Source organism: Bos javanicus, chromosome 10, assembly GCF_032452875.1.
Source record: "Bos javanicus breed banteng chromosome 10, ARS-OSU_banteng_1.0, whole genome shotgun sequence".
In the NCBI taxonomy this organism is placed as follows: Eukaryota; Metazoa; Chordata; class Mammalia; order Artiodactyla; family Bovidae; genus Bos; species Bos javanicus.
Window position 1 is genome coordinate 84,107,822 of NC_083877.1, and position 27,748 is coordinate 84,135,569.

At 37.0% G+C, this 27,748-nt stretch overlaps 1 protein-coding gene across 2 annotated transcripts in view; it reads left to right on the plus strand.

Moving 5' to 3' along the window:
• The first annotated feature begins 5,649 nt into the window (after nt 1-5,649).
• RBM25 (RNA binding motif protein 25) overlaps nt 5,650-27,748 on the plus strand; it is a 50,739-nt gene continuing 28,640 nt past the window's right edge. The window contains exons 1-7 of one of the 2 annotated variants that reach the window (XM_061429358.1): nt 5,650-5,842; nt 12,230-12,346; nt 12,458-12,578; nt 15,771-15,820; nt 17,819-17,986; nt 22,365-22,422; nt 25,175-25,335. In XM_061429358.1, the coding sequence (XP_061285342.1) occupies nt 12,305-12,346; nt 12,458-12,578; nt 15,771-15,820; nt 17,819-17,986; nt 22,365-22,422; nt 25,175-25,335 (600 nt within the window). In that variant the 5' untranslated portion in view covers nt 5,650-5,842; nt 12,230-12,304. The remainder of the gene's footprint in view (nt 5,843-12,229; nt 12,347-12,457; nt 12,579-15,770; nt 15,821-17,818; nt 17,987-22,364; nt 22,423-25,174; nt 25,336-27,748) is intronic. The other variant, XM_061429359.1, reaches the window with a different exon arrangement.

Genomic DNA, 27,748 nt, shown 5'->3' on the forward strand with positions numbered 1-27,748 from the left:
GTATTATTAGACTCCTTAGTTTTTACAAATGCTGCTGCTGCTGCTGCTGCTGCTGCTGCTGCATCGCTTTAGTCGTGTCCAACTCTGTGCAACCCCATAGATGGCAGCCCACCAGGAAATGACTTTAAAATGATACCTCACTATGGTAATAGCTTTTCTATGATTACTAATAAAAGGAAGCAGTTTTTATATCTTATTCATCAACTGTCTTCCCTCTATAGTCCTAGTTAAACATAGCTCAGGATAATACTTCCTCCTGGAAGACTTCCCTGACTTCACCAGATTCTCAGGCTAGCCAAAGTGCTGGTACTAATACTTTGCATATTTCTATCATTACACTTTAACAGATCCTCCAGTTTTCAAAGCTACTTATCTCTCTCTCTTTTTTTTAAATTATTTGGCTGCATTGGGTCTTGTTTGAGTCATGTGGGGTCTTTCATTGATGTGCAGGGACTCTCTAGTTCTGGTGCATGTGCTCAGTAGTTGCAGTACACAGGCTTAGTTGCTCTGCAGTATGTGAGATCTTAGTTCCCTGAACAGGGACAGAACTCATGTCTTTGGCATTGCAAGGCAGATTCTTAACCACTGGACCACCAGGGAAGTCTCATGACTATCTCTTCTTTATAGCCCAAAGAACAGTCTAATTCATCATTTCATATGGTGTGTGTTAGTTGCTCAGTTGTGTCTGACTCTTTGAGACCCCATGGACTGTAGCCCGCCAGGCTCCTCTATCCATGGGATTCTCCAGGCAAGAATACTGGAGTAGGTTGCCAGTCCCTTCTCCAGGGGATCTTCCCGAGTTAGGGATTGAATCCAGATCTCCAAGCATTGCAGGCAGATATTTTTGCCAACTGAGCCAGCCTCTGGGAGGCCTGGCATGCTGCAATTCATGGGGTTGCAGAGAGTCGGACATGACTGAGAGACTGAACTGAATTGAACTGAGCCACCAGATTACCATTTCGTATGGAAAACTGCCCCTTTTTTATACCTATTTCTTCTTTTACCCAATGCTTTTTTGATAATTAATTTTAGATGACCTAACACAATATGCCTATCTTCTATAATTATATAAATATTTTAATAATGCCAATTGACAGCAGTTTGAAATCACATAAAGTCTAAATCTTGACGACAAAGTAGCCTAAATTGGAGCTCCAGGCAGAGATGTAGAGACAAACTGCTTGATACCTGGCTGTTTAAAACTGTTTTCCTATTTTTAAAGACATGCTGTGATTTTTAAATATTGACATAGATAGCTTAGCCATTTAAAGGTAAATAAACACATGGTCCCTTCCTTGAAGGAACTCAGTGTCTAACATGGAAACTATGTGAGAAACAGTTGACAATCATACAGGAAGCTGTATGGCTAAGCCTTTGGGAGACAGGAGCTTCGCCAGGACACCACCTTAGTTCCAGCAGCTCTGATGACAACTCAGATACCTTGATAGGAGTTCCAATAATTTCCTCCTCTCAATCCAAGGCACAAATGTACCTATTCTAGTGACCTTCTGTTTTTGACATAATTCACCTACTCTCTCACCTATCGCTGCATTTTTCTTTTGCTATCAATTCATTGATCTTGAGTTTAAATTCCTGAGATGATCTGCTTGGTTCAGCTAAAGTATGTTCTTTTCATAAGGCACCTGATATTTTGCTGACCATTTGGCTCAAATATGGTAATAGAGCCAGAATGTACATAATGAAATTGTGTGCATGCTCAGTCATGTCTGACTCTTTGCAACCCCATGGACTGTAGCCTGCCAAGCTCCGCTGTCCCTGGAATTTTTCAGGCAGGAATGCTGGAGAGGGTTGCCATTTTCTACTCCAGGGGATCTTCTCAACACAGGGCTTGAACCTGGATTTCCTGCGTCTCCTGCATTGGCAGGCAGATTCTTTGCCACTGAGCCACCTAGGAAGTCCACATAATACATAATACTGGAGTGGGTTGCCATTTCCTTCTCCAGGAGATCTTCCCAACTTAGGGATGGAACCCAGGTCTCCCGTATTGCAGGCAGACACTTTACCATCTGAGCCACCAGGGAAGCTCACATAATACAATTCACAATATCCAAATTAATTATCTTCAGCTGCATTCCTCAGCAAGGGCCCCTCAGGTTGGGGTTGAGGGTCATTACATATGAATAGCTTGGCCTATCCACGACAAGTGATATGCGCATGCGTGCTCAGTCGCTTCACTGGTGTCTGCCTGTTCGCCTGTTCGTGATGCTATGGACTGTAGCCCACCAGGCTCCTCTATCCATGGGATTCTCCAGGCAATACTGGAGTGGGTTGCCATGCCCTCCTCCAGGGGATTTTCCCAACCCAGAATTGAATCTGTGTCTCCTGAGTTGCAGACAGATTCTTCACCCACGGTGTCACCTGGGAAGCCCTACAAGTGATATATGAGTGCATTATTTAGGGCTCTTTCTGTTGAAGGGATGGGACATTCAATTCAAACTGATTTAGGAAAAGGAATTTATTGGCTTACAAACCGAGAAGCCTAGAAGCATGCTGTTGTGTTGCTGTTTAGACGCCAAGTTGTACCTGGCTCTTTTGCAACCCCACGGACTATAGACCACCAGGCTCTTCTGTCCAAGGGATTTTCTGGGCAAGAACACTGGGATGGGTTGCCATTTCCTTCTTCAGGGGATCTTCCCCATGTAGGGCTCAAACCTGTGTCCCCTGCATTGGCGGATGTATTCTTATCCATTGTGCCCCACCAAGGAAGTCCTAGAAACATAACTGGCCTAAAGAACGGCTGAATCCATAATTTCAAATGATACTGTCAGCTTAGCCCTGCTTTCTTCTGTGTTGGTTTTGTTTTCTCTCCACTAGCTCTAAGTTTAAATCCTCCCAGAGTTAAGTGAAAAAAGGAAGAGTTCTCCTGCCCTCCCCCTTTAAGCTTTTTTCTTGATAAAGCACATAGTGTAAAGGTTGAAAGCATGGACTCAGTAACCAGGTTGGCTTCATCAATTATCTACTATTCCTATAATCTTATTTAACCTCTTCAAGTCTTAGCTTTTTTTCATCTGTATCACAATAGTTCCGGTACCATCACTTCACAGCAAATAGATAAATAAAAAGTGGAAACAGTGACAAATTTTATTTTCTTGGGCTCCAAAATCACTGTGGACAGTGACTACAGCCACGAAATTAAAAGACGTTTGATCCTTGGAAGAAAAGCCATCACAAACCTAGACAGCATATTAAAAAGCAGAGACATTACTTTGCTGACAAAGGTCCATCTAATCAAAACTATGGTTCTTCCAGTAGTCATGTATGGATGTGAGAGTTGGACCATAAAGAAGGTGGAGTCCTGAAGAACTGATGGTTTTGAACTACGGTGTTGGAGAAGACTCTTGGGGGTCCTTTGAACAGAAAGGGGATCAAACCAGTCAATGCTAAAGGAAATCAACCCTGAATATTCATTGGAAGGAATGATGCTGAAGCTGAAGCTCTAATTCTTTGGCCACCTGATGCAAAGAGCCGACTCACTGTAAAAGATCCTGATGCTGGGAAAGATTGAGGACAAGAGGAGAAGAGGACGACAGAGGATGAGATGGCTGGATGGCATCACCAACTCGATGGACATGAGTTTGAGCAATGGACATGAGTTGGAAGGACAAGGAAGCCTAGCATGCTGTAGTCCATGGGGGTCCCAAAGAGTCAGACACAACTTAGCAACTGAACAACAATCACAATAGTTTCTACTATCTGGGTTGCTAAGAGATTTAAAGTTGCTCATATTTGTAGGATGCCTAAAATAGTGCCTGATACAATGTAAGGGCTATATTACCAGCTCTGATTGGGTCGTAAGTCCCTCCCTATGTCCTAAGGGTTTTTGCTAGGGTTGGGACTTTCTATCCAAACTACAAAGATGTGGAGTAGTGGAAGGATGGTTTCTTTTAAGAAATTGGAGTGCCTTTACTAAAGGCTGGGGAAAAGAGGCCAGGTCAACATAAACAACACGCTTACTATAGGAAAGCAAATTGTTGCTTGAGACTTCTCTAAGGTTTTATCATACAAGCAATACATGAATTTGTGTACATTGTTTCTAATTATATATAGGGATAACCTGAGAGGATTTGTTTATGCTTGCGATTGTTAAAAAAAAAAAAAGCACAAACTTTTTATTTGAAAAAATAACTAGCATTTGACCAGCACTTTACTGAACAAAGTATTTTCACATGTATTAGCTATTTAATCCATGCAATAGCTCTGGGAGAGTAGGTTTTATTAGACTTTCTTAATGGTAACAAACTTTGCAAGCAGAAAATAACAGATGGATGTAAATTTTACAAATGGTGGTACTGGTTATAGCATTCTACATTAGTCTCCTACTGCTTTTTATGCACTGTTGGTATCCACATATAACCACTTCTTTCATTCAACATATATTTACTGAGCCTTTGTTGTTTATGAGGCATCATCCTAGGCACTTGGTATACACAGCAGTAAACAAAACAGACAATACTCTCACTCCTTAAGTTTACATCTAGTGGGGTATGGGCAAACAAGCCATAAAATAAAGAAGGAAAAAGTGTTATACAGTAAAAGTAAATAGCAAAACCGGATAAGGAGTATATGCTGCTGCTGCTGCTAAGTCGCTTCAGTCATGTCCGACTCTGTGCGACCCCATAGATGGCAGCCCACCAGGCTCCCCCGTCCCTTGGATTCTCCAGGCAAGAACACTGGAGTGGGTTGCCATTTCCTCCTCCAATGCATGAAAGTGAAATCAAAGTGAAGTCGCTCAGTCGTGTCCGACTCTTAACGACCCCATGGACTGCACCCTACCAGGCTCGTCCGTCCATGGGATTTTCCAGGCAAGAGTACTTAGAGTGGGGTGTTCAATTTTATAGGCAGTGGTCAGTTCAGGTTGTCCTCTATTATTCTGCGTTGTTTGCAGCTCTCCTGAACAAGGATAATAGTTCCATTTCTATTTACCATACTCCCAGCACCAGGCACTCAGAGACAGTAATTTTATACTAAATAAAAAACTCTTCTAAGATGCAAGCAGTTGGGAAATACAGGCCTGTACTAGATACTGACCATACAATCCATAAATAACCTAATCACTCGTGATTTAATTAATCTAATCACTGAAATTCTATGGGTTAAATACTATTACAGGCCGTTTTTAAGAATTCCAAACATGTTTTAGCCGCCTCTTTGGCCCTACCAGCGCGTGTAAGCTTTCCTGTTTGTGTATGTGCGCACTTTTTCAAAACCACAGCCTTAGCCACTTATCTCTTGGTATCAGCAGTAGTTTTCTAGGATTAGCACTTGGGATTTCTACTGAGGAGCTGCGTGAGACCCAGTTATCAGCCCATCGAACTTCAGTGAGCCACAAAGCAAGGTTCTGACCCCCAAAACACGAACTACCGAAAGCGGGAAGCCCTCTTTACAGTCCTCACACCGAGTCCAACAGGAACCTTGACCTCAAGATGGCGTCGCGTAATCATAAGATTCAATCTGCTCCAATCAAAAATGGCAGGGTGGGTCGTAAATGACGGCTCAAGACTTTCTAGCCCTCATTAGGCGCTCCATCTCTATGGTGACTCGCCGCTGCGTGGTGATTCAGAGCCAAGAGTGAAGACTATCTATACGCGCTCTTCTCTATGATCCTCCTCCCCACGCCCCTGGCCGCAATGCACGCCGGGCACTAGGAAGACCTCCAGAAGAAGCTCCCCGCGCAGCGCGGCAGTGTTTTGCGGCCTGTGCGAGTAGGCGCTTTGGAATCAGTCTCCCGGATAGCGGCGCGCAGAAACCTCGAACCGGTGGAGCCCACTTGTAACCTGGAGCCCGGAAGACCGCGAAGACAGTACCGTTTCCTCAGCGGCGGGTGAGTTCACGCCTCAGAACGCGTGTGGAAACCGGGAGACTGGGTACTTCGGTTGGGGGCGGAGGGAAAGCCTGGGAGGCTGCGAGAGGGCCGGGGTGGGATGGGAATAAGGGGACGGGGGCGGGGAGTTGGGGTGGGGGAGGGGACGGGCACGAGGCTTGGGTTTCTCCCCTTCTCTAAGGCCTGGAAAATCTGTGGGCCTAGCGGCAGCCGGTGCAGGCCAAACCTCCCGGCAGAGCCTTCCTCCTTGCATTGTCGCCCACTTTTCCTTTCCTTTCCCCGGCTCGCCACAGAGTGGCCTCGGCCCATTCTGGACTCCGCGTTTGCCAGAAAACGAGCGGTCGCCCCCCCCTGGGGAGTCCTTTCCTGAGATCCCTTTCAAGCCTGAGCCTGCGGAAGCCCTCCGGTAGATATTCTGGGCCGAGGGTACAGTTGCTGCAGACTCTGCCTAGAAGCTGGCCAGCACCCACCCTTTTTAGCGGGGGTGGGGTAGGGGGGCTGGCCACCGTCTCATTTCTTTCCCTTCCTCTCTGGTCATCTAAAGCCCGCCACCGAGTGAACTGCCCTCTCTCCCCCCGTCCCCCCCACTCCCCCCGCCCCCCACCCCGACTTAAATTTAGCTGCTGCCCAACTTTTCTAGCACCCTCCTGGTTGGTTTGCCTGTCTTAAGATTGTGTTGAATGTTGTGGCCCTGCCCCTTTGCTCCCCTGGAGGTTACAGTAAACTGTGTCTCCATTGATTCTAGGAGAGGTCCAACATCCACGTTAGAATATGTTACTTCGTTCTCATCCGTCTGTGGTCTTCATTACTGCTTTTACAACACGTTTTTAGAACAAGTTCTAGGAGTATGAAGATTATTTTGAAGTTACGTAATACGGTTTTTATATTGCCACGGAAAAGCCATTTTGATAACTGGGCAGAGTGGAGCACCCCAGAAGGAGGGAGGAAATTGGGCTTCTCTTGCACCAGACTGCTCTAGTTGTGAAGTACTGTGAATTGGGTATTTGGCAGTAAGCAATTTTTATATTGTTTTGAGAGCTTTACTTTCTAAAAGGTAATTTCCAAAATGTTCAGAGGGTGGAAAGGCAAACAGTTGGTCAGTAATAGTTCCTCACGATTCAAGTGGAGATACTATGCTGTTTTAACTCATTTAATTTTTCTTGAAGCCTTGGTTTTCTTCACCTGTAAAGTGAAGATTATTGATGATATCCACCTCGTAGGTTATTGGAGTTGGGAATTAATTGAGAGAAACGAATGTAAAATCCTTAGTGCAATAACCAGGTAACATATTAAGTGTTTAGGCATATTAACTGATAGTGTTTGTTTAAGAATTTTCACTGAGGTACAGGAGCCTGTCCCTGACTTAACATTTCTTCCAGTGTACCCTGGATAGAGTTGTATAAAGTCAGAGTTAATCATTAGTATGTTATTATTAGAAAGAGGCATTGTGATAAGCAAAAACAGCCTTTGGATTGGCAATTTAGGATAGTGGGGACCTTGGAGTCCTTATCCGCGAATTGTATTCTTTTGGATGTTAGCTTCTTCATCAGTAAAAGAAAAATATATTTTACACTAGGTAATTTGGGAGGCTAAATGAGATGACCTGTGTTGAAAGCTTTTGTAAACAAAAGTAGATTAAAATTAGTTGATGTTTTCATGACATTGGTAACCCCAGAAGATGAATTATTTCCTTTTTGGCTACCCCCAAGTTAGCTGTATTTCATATACTTTCTTAATTTACACATAATTTAGAGAAAAATTATATTGACTGTTCTGTAGAAATGATAGTAATCATTGGCTCTTAATATTGTATAAAAGCATGCTGTTTATCTTTTTAATTTCTTGATAGTTCTTTATGATACTGCTACTGATGTTCATAAGAGGATTTTGATTCCTCAGTCTTTTGAATATAATTTTTCCTAACTTTTTTTGAATTTTGAAACTCCAGAAAATGAAAACATATTTTCACTGAGAATTACTGCTATTGCTTTTTAACTTTTTATTTTGACATAATTTCAGACTTAAAAAAATGTTGTAAGAATGGTACAAAAGGATTCTCAAATATCTTTCACCCAGATTCCCCAAATGTTAACAGTTTACCTGTTTGCTTTATCTTCCTCTTCTCTTTGTCTTCATAGTTTTCTTCTGAAATCTTTGCTAGTAAGTTGCAGATGTGGCGTCCCTCTTAACCCTCCCCCAATACTTAAGTGTGTATTTCCTAAAAACAATTACATTCTCTAACAACAAAATCAGGAAATTAATATTGATACAGTGTAGTCTACAGGTCTTAATTTGGTTTTGCCTGAAGGAGTCAGGAATTGGTATTGATAATTTTTTTTTAAAGTTTATTAAGGTATAATTGACATATAAAACATGCTCATTGTAATGTATGATTCAGTGATTTTTTAGTATATGTGCAGAGATGTGCAACCATTGTCTCAAAGGCGCTCTCTTTTTTGTTTACAAGTCACTTCCTACTCCCACCGTAGCTCCAGACTGCCACTGATCTCTGTTGCGTTAGGCTTGCCTTGCGTAGGCTGGGACAGTTACGTCATCCATTGTACCTTGCAGGCTGTACGCACAGCAGGAGACAGTGCATGCTACACTAATAATCATTCATATCTAATGTTTAGCCCCTGGGTTGGTTGTGTAACTACATGTATCTTAAAATTTTCTCTCTTAGAACTAACAAAAATAATGTTAGAAAAGAATCTGGCACATAATTGGAGCTAGATGTTCTATGGAATAAATGAGTAAGTTGTATATGAGTGTTTGCTGAGGAGGAACTGTTGGTTTTAGAAAGTTGTCCTGATGAGGTTAGCCTGTTAAGTCTATATCCCAGGTGAAATACTTTGTTTCTGTCAGGATAAATTTGTAATGGATGAATGCATATAAGCAGTAATGGTATTCTTAAGAGTGCAGAAAAAGTGGTTAAAGGTGAAAAAGAAAAGCAGAGTGCATAGATGAAGCTTTAGAAGTTTATTTTGTTTTGGGGGAGGACCAAATTTATTGAGATAAAATTTACATACATTAAAATGCATCCATTTTAATTTCAGTCAATTTTGATGAATACCTAAACCTGTCTGATCACTGCCACAATAGAGATAGGAAACACTTCCAACATAGGTTCTTGTTTTTGTTATTTTGGGCCATAAAGTTTCATCCTTGGTGGATAAAAATGTTTTGAACCTTCCAAAAGTGAAGCACTGCTTTTCAAGTATTCTTTAAATGCTTTAAATTTAAAGTATTTTTTAAGTAAGTCATTTCAATGCTGATAAAATAAGCTCATCTCTGTTAAACCCCACACACAATCCCTCGGCAATTGACCACATTCAGAATATATCTAGAAACCAGTAATGTGTCACTTCACTGCCACCACCTGTTCTAGGCCACCTCTCTTGCCTGGGTTATTTCAGTAGTCTCTTACTTTTCTACCCTTGTTCTCCTCCAGTCTTAACATAGGGGCCAGTGACACTGTTAAAATAAAAGTCAGGTCAAAAACCTTTTGGAATAAAACCAGTATTTTTACAGCAGTTTACAAAGCATTACATTCTTTGAACCCCCTTCCCATCTCCAGTTTGCGCCAGTACTGTGCTTCAGCTGTTGGCCTTCTTACTCCTCGTGCAGACACACCTCAGGTTCTTTGTATTTGCAGTTTCCTTTGCTTGAAAGGCTGTTGCCCCCCAATATAGGGCTTTCTGCCTCATTCTCTTGCAAGTCTTTTTAAATGTTGCCTTCTTGGTGAAGCCTGACCACCTTGTCTAAAATAAAGCATTCTTTAGCTCTCTTCCCTATTTCATTCAACAAAGTACATACCAACTTTGAATATCTTTATAATGTATTGTAAGAGTATTACAGTTTATCAACTACAGGTAGATAAACTTTGCTTATTCTAAAAGTTTATTCTCAGTCATTCCCTATACATCAAAACATACCAAACTCTATGTTGAAATATGTGGTTGATACTCTCCTTTTAGAGTGTTTAAAGTGAACATTAATAATTATCAGAGATCACCAGAAATGTTTGTTTTCTGAATTTCCGTAGGAGGGGCCATTATCTTATTAAGATTGCCTTCATCTTTGAAGTTCAGCCTATGAATAAGCAAGTTTTAAACAGTTCCAAATAAAAGGGAAATATTCTGTAGAAAAATTGGAGTGAATGAAATGGGTGTATTGCATAAACTAAAACATAATCTGGTTAATTCTTAACAGAATGAAAAGACATTTGAAAACTGAAAAAATATAGTTTAAACGCCAAGAACATAGAGGGTTTTTTTTGTTTTGTTTTGTTTTTAAAGCAGTACTTGCATTTAATACTTGGGGGAAAAGTGATTCTAAAGATGAATTCATGGTTCAATCTTTGTAACCATTGTGAGGCTAGGTGCTTGTCACTGCTCGAATTGTACCCACACGTGGTAACTTAATAAATTTATTTAAAGAGTTTCTTAGAGTTTATTTGTTTACTGATTCATTCATTGAACAGGTATTAATAACAACTGTTCTTCTAAGAAAGTGCTGAGATAGAGCATTATAATGATAATATAAGAGCTTCTGTAAGTAGGACAGTAGTAGCCCTCAATGTTTTAAAAGGATACACACTCTTGTCCCCTTCCATATAGAATATTTGCTTTTGTTTTGGGCAAAAAAGTATTTTTAAAAATCATTTAAAGATTCAGCACATTTGCAGTCTTAAATTAGTTGCATTCATACCTACTATTTTAAGGCATTTCCAATAGCTTACTAGCTGGTATATGGCATTATTCTAGATATTTATTTTACCTGTAAAGCTTTCTGAATATTTGAAGTGTGCTGTGTTTTTGAAATTGAAGTTATATTTTATAGAATATTTCAATATTTTAACTTAAGGGAAAACACTCTGAGGAAGAATAGCTATGAAGATGAAGGGCATGCTTTTTAAAGAAATGTCTGATAAAGGAGTAAAAAGATACTCAAATCTCATTAATGAGTAAGGAAATTCAAGGAGAAACGAGTATTTTTTTTTTACTTATCAGATTGGAATGATGGTGCGGATAGAAGGAAGGGGCATACCTAGATACTCTTGGTGGGAATATTAATTTGTACAGTAGGTTTGGAGGAGGATTTGGAGGTAAAGTGTAGATATATAATAGTACTGATCTGTATTATTGAATTACTTGGCACAGGTGCTTAGAGTTATATGTCCATTATGTCCAAGAACATTTAATATTATTTATAAGAGGTAAAATACGGAGATAACCATCCATGTTGGTAGATAGTTGTATCTATATAGTAATAGTTTACTGCATTATAAAGGATGGAGTAGAAGTTGATGACATGAAGAGATGTTAATAATGAGGGAGAAATGTACATAACAATATACTATGATTACATGGCTTGCACAAAAACATAAATGATTATATATTAGTTTGTGTAGAGAAAGGTATTTTAGAAGAATACAATGATTTATACCAAACTTGGAATTAGAGGCAGGAAGTGAAGACATGCACTTTTTATCCTCTCTCTTCTGAAGGATGAATAAAACAATATATAAAACCCAGAAAAGAAAATAGTAGAGAAAAACATTTTTTAAAAGCTTTAGACAACTCTGGATCCCTTGTTACGGAGTATAGGTAGGGGAGTTTTTCCAAGGATGCAACAGAAAATCTCCTGTTAATCAAGTTGCATTAATTTTTAAGCTGCATCATTAATATCAGATCAATCCACTTATTTTGGTGCATGAAATCTTGTTAGGACATTCTAACATCATTTTTCTAAACTTTTCCCAGTAGTTTTGGATACTTGAGTACGTTGACAAAAATATTGACAATATAAAATTTGAGGGTAAGGAAAGTCTTAAGTATTTCTATTCATTAGGGAAAAGACAAAAGTTTTCTTTTAAGTGATACTAGTGTCATAAACGAAATGAAACAGTTCATTGTGTTCTTGTATTTTTAAAAATCAAATACCAGCATCTGATTCTTGAATTTCATCCATTCATTGAATATCGTTCAGGAATGGTAAAGAGGTTTGCTTTAAAGTTTAAGAAAAATTAATCACTTTTTTTTCATTGTCATAAATTGGATATTTTCTTTATATTTGAATGATTACAATGGGACCTGATACCTGGAGGTTCCCCCCCACCTCCCCAGGTTTGTAGAATGTCACTGAGACATTGATCTGTTCAAGAACTGGCCAACACTGAATCAGCAAATACTGTGTGACTTTGTTCGTTTAGTTTTCAGGATGCATAAAAAAATGAATGCTTCAGAACACTTAAAAACTGTTAGATATTTTCCTGAATTCTGAGTTTGGTTTAAAAAGATTCATTGATGTTTGGTACTTAATCTGTGGATATTAACAACCTCAAAATTTTTTTCTTCCTTTATATGTATTCCCATATGATTGTAGGAGTCTATCCTGAACTTAGATCGTGTACATTTTGGGAACTTATTTTAGAAAAAATCTAAGTTTAAAAAATTCTCAATGGACAGACAGAGAAAAGAGGGTCTTTGCCAACTCCTTTGGGTAAGAAACTTCAGAATTTTGCAGATACTCTAAAAATGAAGGCCAAGAAACCAGGCATATCAAATTGTAAATTTTTCAAATAACGTGATTTGCCATGATTTCTTTCTTTAGACCGCTGCAGTAAGAATGTCTTTCCCCCCTCATTTGAATCGCCCTCCGATGGGAATCCCAGCACTCCCACCAGGGATCCCACCCCCACAGTTCCCTGGCTTTCCACCACCCGTGCCTCCAGGTGAGTTTGTGGTACTGTTGCTTCTGCAGTTGATGACAGTGTTGTGTTAGTTTCTGATATACAAGACAGTGATTCAGTTTCTTGGTTTTTTGTGTGTGTGTGTTTCAGTTTTATATATATGTATAGGCACGTACTTTTTTAAGATTCTTTTTCATTATTCTTAAGATACTGAATATAGTTTCCTGTGCTATACAGTAAATCCTTGTTGTTTATCTGTTTTATATATAGTAGTTTATATTTGCTGATCTCAAACTCTTTAATTTTTCCTCCCTGCTTGCCCTTTTGGTAACCATAAGTTTGTTTTCTGTCTGTGAGTCTGTTTGGTAAATAAGTTCATTTGTATCATTTTTTTAGATTTCACATGTACATGGTATCACTTGATGTTTGTGTTTCTCTGATTTACTTCACTTAATATGATAATCTCTGGGTCCATCCATGTTGCTGCAAATGGCATTATTTCATTCTTTTATACCTAAGTAATATTCCATTGTAAACATCAGTATATACCACATCTTCATTCATTCATCTGTCGGTGTACATTTAGGTTGCTTTCATGTCTTGGCTATTATATATAGTGCTGTTGTGAACATTGGGGTGCATGTATATTTTGAATTAGAGTTTTCTCTGTATATGCCCAGAAGTGGGATTGTGGGATCATATGGTAGCTCTACTTTTAGTTTTTAGGAACCTCCATACTATTTTCTGGGGCTTCCCTGGTGACTCAGTCGGTAAAGATTCTGTCTGCAAGGCAGGAGTCTGCCTGCAGTACAGTAGACCTGGGTTTGATCCCTGGGTCTGGAAAATCCCCCTGGAGAAGGAAATAGCAACCCATTCCGGTATTCCTGCCTGGGAAATTCCTTGGACAGAGGAACCTGGTGGTCTACAGTGCATGGAGTCACAAAGAGTTGGACACGACTTAGCAACTAAACCACCACAACATACTGTTTTCCATAGGGCTGCGCCAGTTTACATTCCCACCAATGATGGTGGTTTTTTTTAATGTGTCCTTATGTCATTGCAATATTATCTTTAGAAAATATGTGTGTGAGTATTGGTAGAAACGCTGCCCGTTAGCGTTCTAGAAATGTGATGTCTCATTTTCCTATGGTGGGAGTTTTCATTTCTGGCTGAGTATCAAACTCATCTGGGAAATTAAAAATCTTTATTTAAATAATAGGTAATACATTTATACCAATCAAAAAGGTATACAGTGAAAAACTTTTCTTACCTTCCTATATAATTTATTACTATCCCCTTACTGAAACGCGAAAACAAAACAGGGTTATTAGTTTCTTCTTTATCCTTCCAGATGTTTTTTGGTGCATATTACAAGCCGCTCTAAGTATATATTTTTCTATTCCATTTGTTTTTGTGTAATTCCTTTAACACAGATAATGTAGTAACATCATATATATACTATTTTGCCTTAACTTATATATATATAGTTTATATATATATTAACTATATATATGTTAATAAAAATTAATATATAAGCTTATATATATATATGTATTTGACTATTATCTTGGAGAGGTTTCCAAAGTTCTATATAAAAGCTTCCTGTATTCAGTGTTTTATAAAGTAAAAGTTTTTTAAGTCCAACCCCAACGTACTGAATCAAATCCTTAGAAATTAAGGCCCAGGAATGTCTTTTTAACAGGTTCACAGGTGATTCCTAAGTATCCATTTAAGCACAGTTAAGAGAACCCAATTTGAGAACTGTTATCTTGAGATTTATAATTAGCACTGCTTGACTTAAACTTTTCCTCTGGTTTATGAGTGGTAGTTCAGATTTTTTTTTTTTAATGGGATTGAAAGCATTTTGTACAGATTCAGTTTCCCTTATGAAACATAGTATCTAAGAGTTCTCCTTACTTTGCATGTTGGGAAGTATTTTCATTTAACGTAGAATCCATGTAATTCAGGTTGAAAGCAACAGATGATCTTGTAAACCAACTAGAAGTATTTCTTTTTTAGGAAAGCTTTACATCAGTGACCTGGCTTTAACCATTGGATTATCTGTTTGAAATTACAGTGTTTACTAAAGAGCTTGACTGTTGCAGAATCAAAAGTACCTTGCAATTGGCTAATTTGATGGGTTGTTAATTCATAACATGTACATTACAGAGGCTCAGCTTTGGGGGCCTCCTACCCTTAGGTCAAGTACACAGCTGTGTTGGAGTAGATGTGAAAAGCCACAAGATAAATATGGAATTTTTCTGGAGTATCATTTAAAGCTTCAGCAATTTGAGGGTAAATCATAATTTAAAAAAACAACTACTTATGCATGTACATCGTGGAGTAGAATGCTGTACTTATAAAAGTTTTTAGGACATTTATGCTTGTAACTAGCTGTTCTAAGCTGTTCTTTTAGATAATCATGGATATGTATTTGTTACCCCCTTGCCGCCAGGGACGTAGTGGGAGAGCTTGAGTACTATCACTGTATTATTCCATGTAACAGTTAATGAATTACAGTTAGTAACTTAACTGCCCTGTGATAAAGGAGTTTGTCCTGAAAAGAGGGATTAAGAAAATAGTATTAACAGAAATCTGAGTAGTTATCAACCATCAAACATTAATTTCTTGAGAAGGATAGTGTCCTGAGCCACTTCATTTGGGCATCAATTTTTGAGGGGTTCTTTATTTTTTTATTAGTCTCATAATATCTATTTTCTGATAGTCTTTCCTAGTAACATACTTTTAACCAAGTCCTTGTGTTACACAGTTATAGGGAAGACTAGATTACTTCCAGTTTGTGAAGAAATTTTAAGGCATTGACAATAAAGCTTAATCACTTGTTCAGAATCAGGAAAGGTGATGATGAAAAATCGTTTGTTTCCTTACCGGTGTATTGGTTTTATAGAAGAAATTTTAAATTCCTTTTAATTTTTAAAAAACACATACTAAATGAATTAATAACTGTCCACAATTTTGTACTCATTAAGGCAATAGCAGGTTGTGGTAGTCTTTTTGGTTTATGAGTGTTTTTGTTTTTAAGTTTATTTAGATAGACCAATCTGTAAAGTACATTTGGTTTTGAAAAATATCTCATTAATATCTCACTTATTAGCCTTATATTTCCCCTTAAAAGAACTATGAAGGTACTTATTTTTATGGCATGTACTTAATATAGAATATATTCTTGTATATATAATTATATTCTTAAGACTCATTTTGCTTCTTTTTTAGGGACCCCAATGATTCCTGTACCGATGAGCATTATGGCTCCTGCTCCAACTGTAAGTATAACTTTTAAGGAGGAGTTACAAGTACTACTGCTTTTAATTGAATCTAAACAATTTGATAAACAGATAAATTATTTTAAAAGTTTAAATAATAGGAAGAAAGAGCATTTATATATATCATACTAATTTAAATATTATTTTCTCTCAAGTACAGTTGCTCCTAAAATAATGCTCCCTAAATAAATTATTTTGTTTTTGTGATTTTCCTCTTATTCTCTAGACTCTTCATATACTGTTACTTCAGATTTAGACATTGACTCTTCCATCACTTCTTCAAAACTATTTTTTTTCTCTGTCCTCTGTCGTCAAGCTTTCTTAAGTTTTACTGAAACTTCTTCTCTGCTGAAGTTTTATTATTCAGTCTTATGTCTTGAACTTTAATTCTCCACATTCATAAAAGCTTCTGTACACTCTAGGCATCTTAGTTAAGAATGCTAGTATACTGTAGAAAGAAAGAAAGTGAAGTCACTCAGTCGTGTCCGACTCTTTGCAACCCCCTGACCGTAGCCTACCAGGCTCCTCTGTCCATGGGATTTTCCAGACAATAGTACTGGAGTGGATTGCCATTTCCTTCTCCAGGGGATCTTCCCGACCCAGGGATCAAACTCCAGTCTCCCACATTGTAGACAGATGCTTTACCGTCTGAGCCACCAGGGAAGTCCTCAAGACTAGTATACTGTAACACGTGATTAAATGATAACCCCCTTGATGTATATTTAACCAGAATTTTTCTTTGAGTTAATTAGTAGAATATAGAGTTTAAATTGTAATTCTTTTGTGAGGGAGATTAGGTCTCATTACTTTTAGCTATTTTTGTTTTTTTGACCTGTGGGTTTTGAAGAGGGAGGGAAGTGTTATTTATATTAAAAGCGTAGTGAAATAGGAACTTGCTGTGAGGCGGACCAAGGGGGCGGTCCAGCTCTTCTTGCATTGGACATTCATTGGAAGACATGCACTGGGAAACCTCCACATGACAAGTACTCTTATCCTCCTGCATGTCAGCCTAGGAAAGGCAGCTCCCCCAATTCACCACTTCAGTGCTGACTGTATATGTTTTGCTAGATTCAGTTCCAAATATAAAGATGAGTAAGACTATTCCCTCTGGGAATTTGAACTTTATGAAAGGAAAAATAAGATAGAAACACAAGTAACTGAGAAAAGGTAAACCTAAAGTGTGGGGAGAGTGCTATGGGAATATTTGAAATTCTGCAGGAAAATTAGCAGGGATAATTGAAGTTTCCTTTTATACTAGTACAGAGTACAGTAGGTGAAGAAATGTGTGGGTATATTTGAAAACTTTAAATGATTTTTGATGTCTTAAACATAAAATTTCTATCCAAGTTTTTTTATTTGGTCGTCCAAGTTGTGTTTAAAAGAAAGGTAATCCAATAGTGAGTTTCCCTGGTGGCTCAGTGGTAAGGAATCCGCCTGCCAATGCAGGAGATGCAGGTTCGATTACTGATCCAGGAACATCTCCTGGAGAAGGAAATGGTAACCCACTCCAGTATTATTGCTGGGAAATCCCATGGACAGAGGAGCCTGGAGGGCTACAGTCCTTGGGGTTGCAAAAGAGTTGGATACAACTTAGCTACTAAACAATAACAGCAAAATCTAATAGTGACACTTTACTTGTCATGAATAAGTTGTATTAATGAAAAATGTGCTTTGAGAACTTTATATTAAATACATAGAACCTATAGTAATATTAAATATATAGAACCTGTAGTTATATTAAATATATAGAACCTGTCCTTTATGTTTGCTACTTTAAAATAGGTGTTTTGGGACTTCCCTGGTGGTCCAGTGGTTAAGGCTCTGAGCTTCCACTGCAGTGGGCATGGGTTCCATCCGGGTGTGGGAACTAAGTTCCCGCATGGTGTTTGATGTGGCTAAAAAAAAAAAGCTAAAATTGATGTTTTACCCTAGTGTTATATTAAGTGTGACCGCAAATTTAATTGCAAGTTCAAATGTTGTTGTCTTTCTTCACTTTAGGTCTTAGTACCCACAGTGTCCATGGTTGGAAAGCATTTGGGAGCAAGAAAGGATCATCCAGGCTTGAAGGCTAAAGAGAATGATGAAAACTGTGGCCCCACCACTACAGTTTTTGTTGGCAACATTTCTGAGAAAGCCTCAGACATGCTTATAAGACAGCTCCTTGCTGTAAGTTAAACTGTTTATTTTTCATTAAAAAACTTTTTTGTTGTTAATTTCAGGCTTAAGAAAAATCAGAGAAGACTGAATTATTGTCTCTTTTATATTTTGAAAAGTTTCAATCCTGCAAAAAAGTTGAATAGTGAACACCTTTGCAACACATTTTGCCACATTTGTTTTCTTTCTCTCTCTCCACACACACGCCTCTCAGTTTTTTTCTGAATAGTTTGGGAATAAGTTGTGGCTTTACATTTCACCTCTGAATACTTCTTATATCTCCTATGACCAAGATACTTGCCTGCATTTTTCACACTTAGGAAATTTAAGGCTGATTCAGTATTGTTAATTAAAATACATACAGCTCATATTTTTACCAACAGTTTCTATAATAGGTGTTTTTTGTTTTTGGTCTATAATCCAATCAGGGATGTATATACATTGCATTAATTGTCATGGTTCTTTAGATAGCTTCTTTATTATAAGTTCCCTGCCTCTTTTTGTTTAACTTGTTTTTGTTTTTCGTGATATTGATGTTTTGAAGTGTCTGGGTCTTTTGCAGAATGTCTCACCTGATTTGAATGCATTTTTTAGAATGGCCATGTGTGATGACTATTCTCAGGTGCAGCATAGGAAGAAACACCATGTCTCTTGGTTCCATTTTTGATGGTATTAAGTTATTTGTTAAGGTGATCTGATCTCTCCATTTTAGGATATCTTTTCTCCCTTTGTCATTAATGAGTAACCTCTGGGTTAATATTTTGAGACTGTGTGAGTTCTTTTCTTTAGAAGCCTTTGGAACAATGATGTTAACGTCTAGTGGCGATTGATTGACTCCCTTTAAAGTTTTTATTCTGAGCATATATAGTCAGTTTTTTTGACTTGGTCATTGATTTTCTTTTTTGTCTTAGTCTTAAAACTCATCCTGATGCTACATGCACATTTTAAGTGAAAGAATACTGATTTTTTTAATGAAAAATAATGCTATCCATACTCACTCCTTCCATAATCTCTACTATGTCTTAGAGAAGTTATTTTAAAATTTTTTCCTTTTTCATTTTATAGGTAATGTACATTATTGCCATTTCTGTTTTATAAATCATGTTATCTTTGCATTAAAAAGTGTTCAGAAAAAAAAGGGACTTAAAAAATAAACATAAAACCTAGCTTTGTCAGATCTTAGTGTTTTGTGATGCTAGCTTTAGATTTTCATCCCAGAGAAACAAAACATGAAGGTCCTAATTCTCATTTCTGTCTTCCACAGAGGTAATAACCAGAGGGAATCCATTATCCTAAACTGGGTGTTTATCATTCCTGACCATATTTTTTACTTTAATTACGTATTTATATTCATAAAAGTTTATCATTTATGAGTTTAAATTCTGCGTTCCTCCAGTTTGCTTTTTTCGCCCAGCATATACGCAGCTCTAGTTTGTTCACTTTTCACTGCTATATACCATTGCATTACAGAGATAAGCGATAAATTGTCAGATTGTTTACTGATGGTCATATGGATCATTTTCACTTTTTGATATTGTTTTGCTATGTTATTACTGGTAATATGTCTTTATAAGCGAACATGGAAGTGCTTGCTTTGGCAGCACATACTAAGTGAACATGAAATAAATTCTGTCATGTATTCTCTTAGAAGTGGAATTTCTGTCATTGGGCATGCTTATCTTCACTTTGAAAGATAATGCCAATTTTCCCCCAAGGTAGAACGTTGGAAGGACGTTTTATTTATTGTATTTCTATTACAGATGTATTTTTAATTTTATTATTACTTATTTATTTTTGGCTGCACCGAGTCTTGATTGTTTGGCCTGGGCTTTCTCTAGTTGTGGCGAGTAGGGAACTGCTCTTCGCTGTGGTGGACGGGCTCCTGGTTGCAGTGGTTCCTTCTGTTGAGGAGCACAGGCTCTCGGCACGCGGGGTCAGTAGTTGCGACTTGTGGGCTCTAGTGCAGGCTCAACAACTGTGGCGCATGGACTTAGCTGCCCTATAGCATGTGGGCTCTTATTTCCCTTGTTAGAGATTGAACCTGTGTCCACCCACATCGGCAGGCAGATTCTTAACCACTGACCCACCAGGGAAGTCCTCAGAGGACATTGTAAAAACATGTTTATTGAGATATAATCCACACACCATAAAACTCACCCTTTTATAATGCACAGTTCAGTGGCCTTTAGTATATTCAGAGAGTTTTGCAAACATCACAACTGTCTTAATTCTGAACATTTTTATCACCCCATATAGAAATATATATATATATATAGAAAAACACGCTGTACCCATTAACATTGCTTCCCATTTTTTCCTCCCCTCAGCATCTGTTAAACCTGTCTCTGTGGATTTGCTTCTTCTGTGCATTTTATGTAAATGGATGTTTAGAATATGCGGCTTTTTTGTTTTGTCTTTCACTTAGCCTGATGTTTGTAAGATTCACCTATGGTGTAGCTTATTAGTGAAACTTTGTTCCTTTTTATGGCCAACTAATACTCCATTTAATGGATACACTACATTTTGTTATCCATTTATCAGTTGATGGACAACCAGTTGTTTCCACTGTGCTGCTGTGAATAATGATGCTGTGAATATTCATGTACAAGTTTTTATGTGGATATATGTGTATGTTTTCAATTTGAAACATCCCTTTTGAAAACTGTTGTTGATGTATATGTGCAGCAGAGTGTTTTTTAAGATATCTTTGAATTCTTGAATTTATCTCTTCTGTTTCTCTTTTTACTTGTAAGACTTTACATGGATGTCTGAGGAGCTTTGATTGTCCATATTTAAGAGTTAAGGATTAAAAGACTTGTGTACATAAGCTTACTTTGTAAAATGTTGGGCATCGCTGTAGGGTAATCTGACTGGCAGCCAGAGGTTTTAAATTCCGTGGAATGTTCTTTGAGGTGGGTTGATTTCTCTAGAAAACTTACAGTTTTATGCCTAGTTAAGTTTATGATTGACTGCCTGTATGAGGTTGCAGGTACAGGATTGACTTGAAGCATTTTTTGTTCACTTTCTTCAGATTTTTGCTATTCAGGCTCTCTTCTCTAGTGGTGGGGAAAAGGTAATTGCTTGAAGCCTCTGAGACTTTGATTATTTCATATTTGTATTGTCAGGCAGTAACTTATTTTTATTCAGCTTCACACTTCAGCCCAATACTCCACAGTACCTTTCGCCCGCGGTTTGGATCCACTAGGTTTTATATTGATAGAATCAGTTAGCCTAATTTTTTCTTTCTTATCAGTATCTGCTTCTGTACACACTTGGAGTCATAGCTTTCTTTGCTTTCCTGAATGAGCTATTATCCATCCATTTGCCTTTTGTCTTTGCAAAATTTTGTTGAATTCTGGTGTTATTCTCTCACACTATGTTTGACCTTATGGTATTTTGTTTTTTATATGTATTTTGGCTGCACCGTGAGGTGTGTGGAATCTTACTTAGTTCCTTGACCAGGAATTGAACCCATACCTGCTATAGTGGAAACTTAAAGTCTTAATTTCTAGATTAGACTACCAGGGAAGTCCCAATTCTTTGACTATCATTTTAGTAGTTTCTCTGAATGAAGATGTGAAAAATCCATGTATTTCTCAGCTTTGACAGACAATCTTTAGTTATTACTTTCCATAAAACTTTATTTAAGCCTTCTAATTTTTCTTTAATAATTAGAAATAAACTTTGTGAGTAAACAAAATGTAATAAATATCCCACCCTTCAGACAACCTGCCCCATTAACATTTTAGAGTATTTCTGATCATTTTATGAAAATTTTTTTCTTTACATAGTTAAAAATCTTACTGTTGGGACTTCCAGTGGTTAAGACTGAATGGTCCAGTGGTTAAGACTCCATGTTTCTAATACAGGGGATGCAGGTTCGATCCCGGTCGAGGAACTGAAGAGCCCATTCGCCTTGGGTGTGGCCAAAAAGAAAAAGCTTACTGTGTATCTGCAATTTCATGTCTTATGATATATTTGCATCCCATATCAAGCATTTCCCTATGTCTTTAAAAATCCTTTATAATATATACATGTGTTTTAAAACAGTCTTTATGGACTTACAGTATTTACTTGAATGTATTATAGTTTTAACTATTACAATATTTGGGCATTTTTGGTTTATCTACATGTATTTGTAAGATACATAAAACTAAAATGTCTAATTTATTGAAAGATAGTTTTCTGGAAATAAGAGTCAGTAAGAATTTATATTTTCCTTTAAAATGACTTGTGTATTTTATTCATATAATAAGTTTGTGGGAATTGCAAAATTTAGTTGCTGAGAAGAATTTTTTGGCTTCTGTTTTTTCCTAAGCAGGAATACAATTATGTTCTTATTTGCATTATAACTTTAAGTGGTAAGGATGTTTTTTGTTTTCTTTTAAAGAAATGTGGCTTGGTTTTGAGCTGGAAGAGAGTGCAAGGTGCATCTGGAAAACTTCAAGGTAGGTACCTTATTTATTGAGATCATCTTAATCTGTGAGTATAAGTTACGTTTGCATTTGCTCTTGTTGTCGTTAACCATGGAAGAGTTCTGTAACTAGCACTCTGTCCTCACTCCTACTGGAATGAGGACCAAAGGCAATTGGGAAGAAGTTGGCTGAGAGGTGAGATTAGAAAGTGAAAAAGGCTAGCAGGAGGTAGGAGAGGGAGGAAAAATTAGACTAACTGATTTCTTATTACTTTAAAAAGTTTTTTTGTTTCAGAGCAGGAGTGTATGATCAAGATGGAACAATAAAAAAAAAAAGAAACAGGACTTAGGAAGGAAGTGTAGAAGAGATGATAAGATGACCTGTTAGTCTTAAAAGCAAACTATTCTTTTCATACTAGTTGGCAGAAACACCTGTTTGATATACATTCTTTAAACACTATTATTATGGAAAAATTCATAAATATATAAATTGGCAGAATAGTGTGAACTCTTATGTACTTGTTGTCTAGCGTTATAACATTTATTAGGTCATGCCATTTGAGCTTAACCTGTACCCTGTCCATTTTCTTTTTGTATTATTTTTGTACAGTCCTGAGCACCAGATCATTTTGTCTATAAATATTTTTATGTCTCTAAAAGATAAGTTTTTTAAAATTAATTAATTTATTTTAATTGGAGGCTAATTACAGTATTGTAGTGGTTTTTTGCCATACATTGACATGATTCAGCCATGGGTGTACATGTGTTCCTCATCCTGAATCCCCCTCCCACATAAGATAAGTTCTTTTTAAAAAACATAACCTAAAATGCAATTATAAGACCAGAGGAAAAAACATTTCTTCTAATTATTCTCAGTATTCAGATATCCAACATTCAGTCAATATCCAGTCCATGATCAGATGTCCAGCTGACTCAAATGTCAGTTTCTTGAATAGTCCTTTTGACTCAGGATTCATGTAAAATCCCTGCATTGCGATTGGTTGACATATTTTTGAGACTCTTAATATTTTTAGTTCTTCTGTTTTTCTTCTTTCTCTTGAGATTTGTTGGAGAAACTAGGTCATTTGCCCAGTAGTGTTTTCTCAGTTTGGATTTGCTGATTGCAGCTCTAGTAGAGTTATGTGCCTTGCATCTCTGTCCACTGCATTGTAATGTAAACTGTTTGGTAGTTGTAGCTTGAGACTTGATCAAATTTGAGTTTGTCTGTGTTATTTTTGTTGATACTTTTATATGTAAGAATTCTGATTAGGAGTTTCTTCAGTTAGGAGTCATATTCGGTTATAATTTTTTTTTTTTAATGGTAGCAGCTATTGTCAGTGACTAGTTGATTCATTCACTGGGGGATTGCCAAATGTAACAGTCTGTTTGGAAGAATTCTGTTGGAAGAATTCTGTTATTCCTTCATTGAAGAACAAATCATCAAGAATACATCCATAAGGATAAACTTCCTTTTCCATGTACTATTTGTACATGTACTATTTCCATGTACTACTTAGAGATATAATTTCTGTAAGAAAAATGGGATAAATGCTTTGGTTCTTTTAATTTTTCAAAAGAATGATCTTATGTTCTTTTAATTTTTCAAAAGAATGATCTTATGTTCTTAGCATCCTCTAGCAGTGACTTTTTTAAGACCTATTTTGAACTTCTAGATTGATGCATATTTAATTTGTTATTATATTTAATATAGATTAATTGTCATTGTCCCTAGTGAAGTTTAAGTTGTCTCAGGTTGACTCTGGAAATTGGATCTTCAGTGATTTTTGACCCAACAGCCATTTCTCAAGAAGCTCTGGTTTTTTTCAGTGGGAAGTTGTTTTCAAAAAGACCATCTGGAAATTGGTGCACTCACTGTAACCATTGTTTGGTCTTTACTTTGCCAATGAACAGTAATTCAAATTCAAACCTAAAAGATTTTTATCTAATCTTTTTTGTCGTATGTGTTTCTTTTCTTCCACATTTAGAATCCTGAGCTTCAACACTGGGGCTGATAGACTATTCAATAATTATTTTTTGTTATTGTTATCCTCTCACATTTCACATACAGTAATTTCAGACCAATACTGTCATCAATAATATGCTTGTTGACAGGTCTTTTTGTCTTTAGGATATATCCCACTTAAGTGTATGGTCAAGTTTTCTGTTTTAAAATCACTCAACGAGTAGTTGTATCACTAAGTGTAAACATATTTGGATTCATTCGTTAAATTTTATTTTCAGTGTTTGCTCTTTTCAATTTAATTTTGTTTTAGTATCTTTATTAAAAATCATGAAAATAATGAGACTAGCTATTAAAATGAAACAGAGACAGAAAAATTAGACTAGTAAATAGAATAAAAGATCAGTACTTTTGTAGTTTAACATCTCTGAACTGAAAAGTGCTGTATTTAGGTTCAAGCAGCCTTCTTGCCTCTCTGTAGCTATGAAGAAATTGAGGGAGGAATGAATCCATGAAGTAATTAAAAGAATTAATCATGAAATTTGCTATTTTGCTGAGTATTTTTTCAGCAGTTCTAATAAGTAGCATTTTGCCTGATGAGAATTTTTCTTCCTTTCCCATTTTTGTTTTCTTTTTTTTTCTTTTGGTTGTTTGAGAGCGCTAAGAGAGAAATCCATGTTAAAGGTAATTGAAGGAAAATAAGGAGTGATGAAATAATCTTTGCGTTATAATGCTTTGGTCTCTAATGATTTCAGTTTTCCATAAATATTTTTCATCTTTCATAATTGTTTTGATATCTTACTAAATTCTTTGTATCCTTTGCTAGCCTTTGGATTCTGTGAGTATAAGGAACCGGAATCTACGCTCCGTGCACTCAGGTTATTGCATGACCTACAGATTGGAGAGAAGAAGCTACTTGTTAAAGTTGACGCAAAGACAAAGGCACAGCTAGATGAATGGAAAGCAAAGAAGAAAGCTTCTAATGGGGTATGTTTTCTATATTGTCTTCTCTAGGCCAACTGTGCTTTTTCAGTGTAAATGCTTCTCATTATGAATGAATCTAATACAGGGCTTCACAAGATCATCAAGAGTGTGTTTTATATATAGTTATTTTAAGTCTTTTATCTACCCATAGTGGGTGGGTGACTGTTGGTTTGCTTGTTCCAGGTTGGGATGAAGGTAGTAAGGGAGGCTGGACAAGGTTAACTTGCCAGAGAAAACACTGGTACAGACTATTCCAAACAGAGCTAATTCATTAAGACAGCTTTGTAAGTAAGTACAAAATATATTTCAACCTACAAAACTTTTATTAGTTGCCCTTTTTTAGAAGTACACAGGTTTTAAAATGAATTAAAATAAGTCTTATTACTTGTATCAGGTGGTGGCTCTATTAAATGAAGCTAATGTAAAGGAAATTTTTGTATGTTGTGTTGTAATGTATACATTACTACTCCCTCTCAACAAAGCGAAAAATAGCTAAAGCCTTAGTGTATATTTCCTTGTCTTCCCTTCCTAGTTCCTTTTGACATATCAAGCTGAATGAATTCAGAGTAGATTCATTATTACCTTTCTATTTTATAAAAACAAAACAGCCTTTTTGGTCTGTTGAGGCTTTTAACTGTTATTCAAAATAGAAGTAGCTTTCTTAATTCCGTCACTCCCTCTTTTACAAAAACATTGTAAAAGTGTTCATAAAAGCAGAACAACCTCTAAGTAAAAGAAAGTGAAAGTGAAGTCGCTCAGTCATGTCCGACTCTTTGCAACCCCATGGACTGCAGCCTGTCAGCCTCCTCCATCCATGGGATTTTCCAGGTAAGAGTGCTGGAGTGAGTGGATTGCCATTTCCTTCTCCAGGGAATCTTCCCGACCCAGGAATCAAACCCGGGTCTCCCTCATTGCAGGCAGACGCTTTACTGTCTGAGCCACCAGGGAAGCTAAAGAATATGTTAAATACAACCCATAATTCTATCATCATTAGTAACCACCGTAGACATTTTTGTTGCATATTCTTCAAGGCATTTTTCTCTAAGGTATAAGACATTAAGTGTAATTATGTCAAGCCCTTGCTCATACATCCTTAATGGTTTTGAGTTTCTCAAAGTATGAAGCCTATATTCTTATCATGGTGTCCTATCCTTGCTCCCATCTACCTTTCTGGCTTACTCCATCAATTCCCTTCCATGTGTCAGTCATATATTCCTACAGACTCTTTTGTGGTTTGATGTCCTTGTTGCCCATCTGAGCTCCCTGTTGAAATTCTATCCACATTTAGTTTAAATGTTGCTTGATTCATGTAACTATCATGAGTCCTACCCTTGATTCCTCTGAGGCAGAATTAAATTCTTTCTTTTTATATAAAGCGGGATTTTACTGTTATGTCAGCCTACTTTGTAGTGTATTTTGTTTGTATCGCTCTCTCATACCTTCTTATCCCCTGTTTTCATTCTCATATCCTACATTCACTGATTATAAGGTAGGGCAATAAGTTCACAGACTATTTTTTCATCTTGTACCTCCACAGAACCTAGGTCAGAGTCTTTATTGCCCGTGATGAGAATGGGGTGAACATTTATTGTAACAGTTGCATTTATGTTGCTCACCTGATAATCTTTATTGTCTTTACCTAGCTGTATAAGGAATTAATACAATTTACAGTCCAGAGAAATTGTGTTTTTTTTTCATATCAGCACTAGTGTCTGTCATACCCCTAAAACCTTAAAAAAGCCAACAGTCTTAGATTTTCCTTGCTGTGATTCATATTTCAAATAAAGCATGGATACAATGCTTTCAAAGTTTTTTATGTAATTCCCCTGGACTCATTATTGTACTCTGCTTGGTCATTTGTGAGGTGGTTTAAATTGTGGCATTTGCAAATGGTGTGCTCTGATCATAAAGTAAATCATTTCACTGTATGTTTATATAAATGAGGAAATGAATAATTGTGTGACTTCATTTTGTAATCACTGTTAATAAGAGGAATCACAATTGAAATCTTTTATATTTTTCCTCAAGAATGGAGTTGAAGCTACCTCTAATAAAAATGGAGCAGTTATTTCAGATAAAATGAAATTTAAAAAATTAGCAGACCTGACTTCTGGGTGCATTTGGCATGGTTTCCAGAGGTATTGAAGTCGTAAGACAAGCATGGCATAGTTTTGCAGAGTTGTCCATTTTACTCAACAATACTAGTAAAATGAAGACAAATAATTCTATCAGATAAAAATTTTTTTTCAACAAGTAAATACATTGTCAGGATTTTTCAGGGTAAATGTGAAAGTGTATTTGTTCTTTATTTTTTATTGTTGATTTGTTGGAGAAATTTAGAAAACAGTGATTTGAAGTAGATGATATGAGAAGGAGACATTGAGAAATGTGTGTGGTACCTCATCCATTTTCCTGA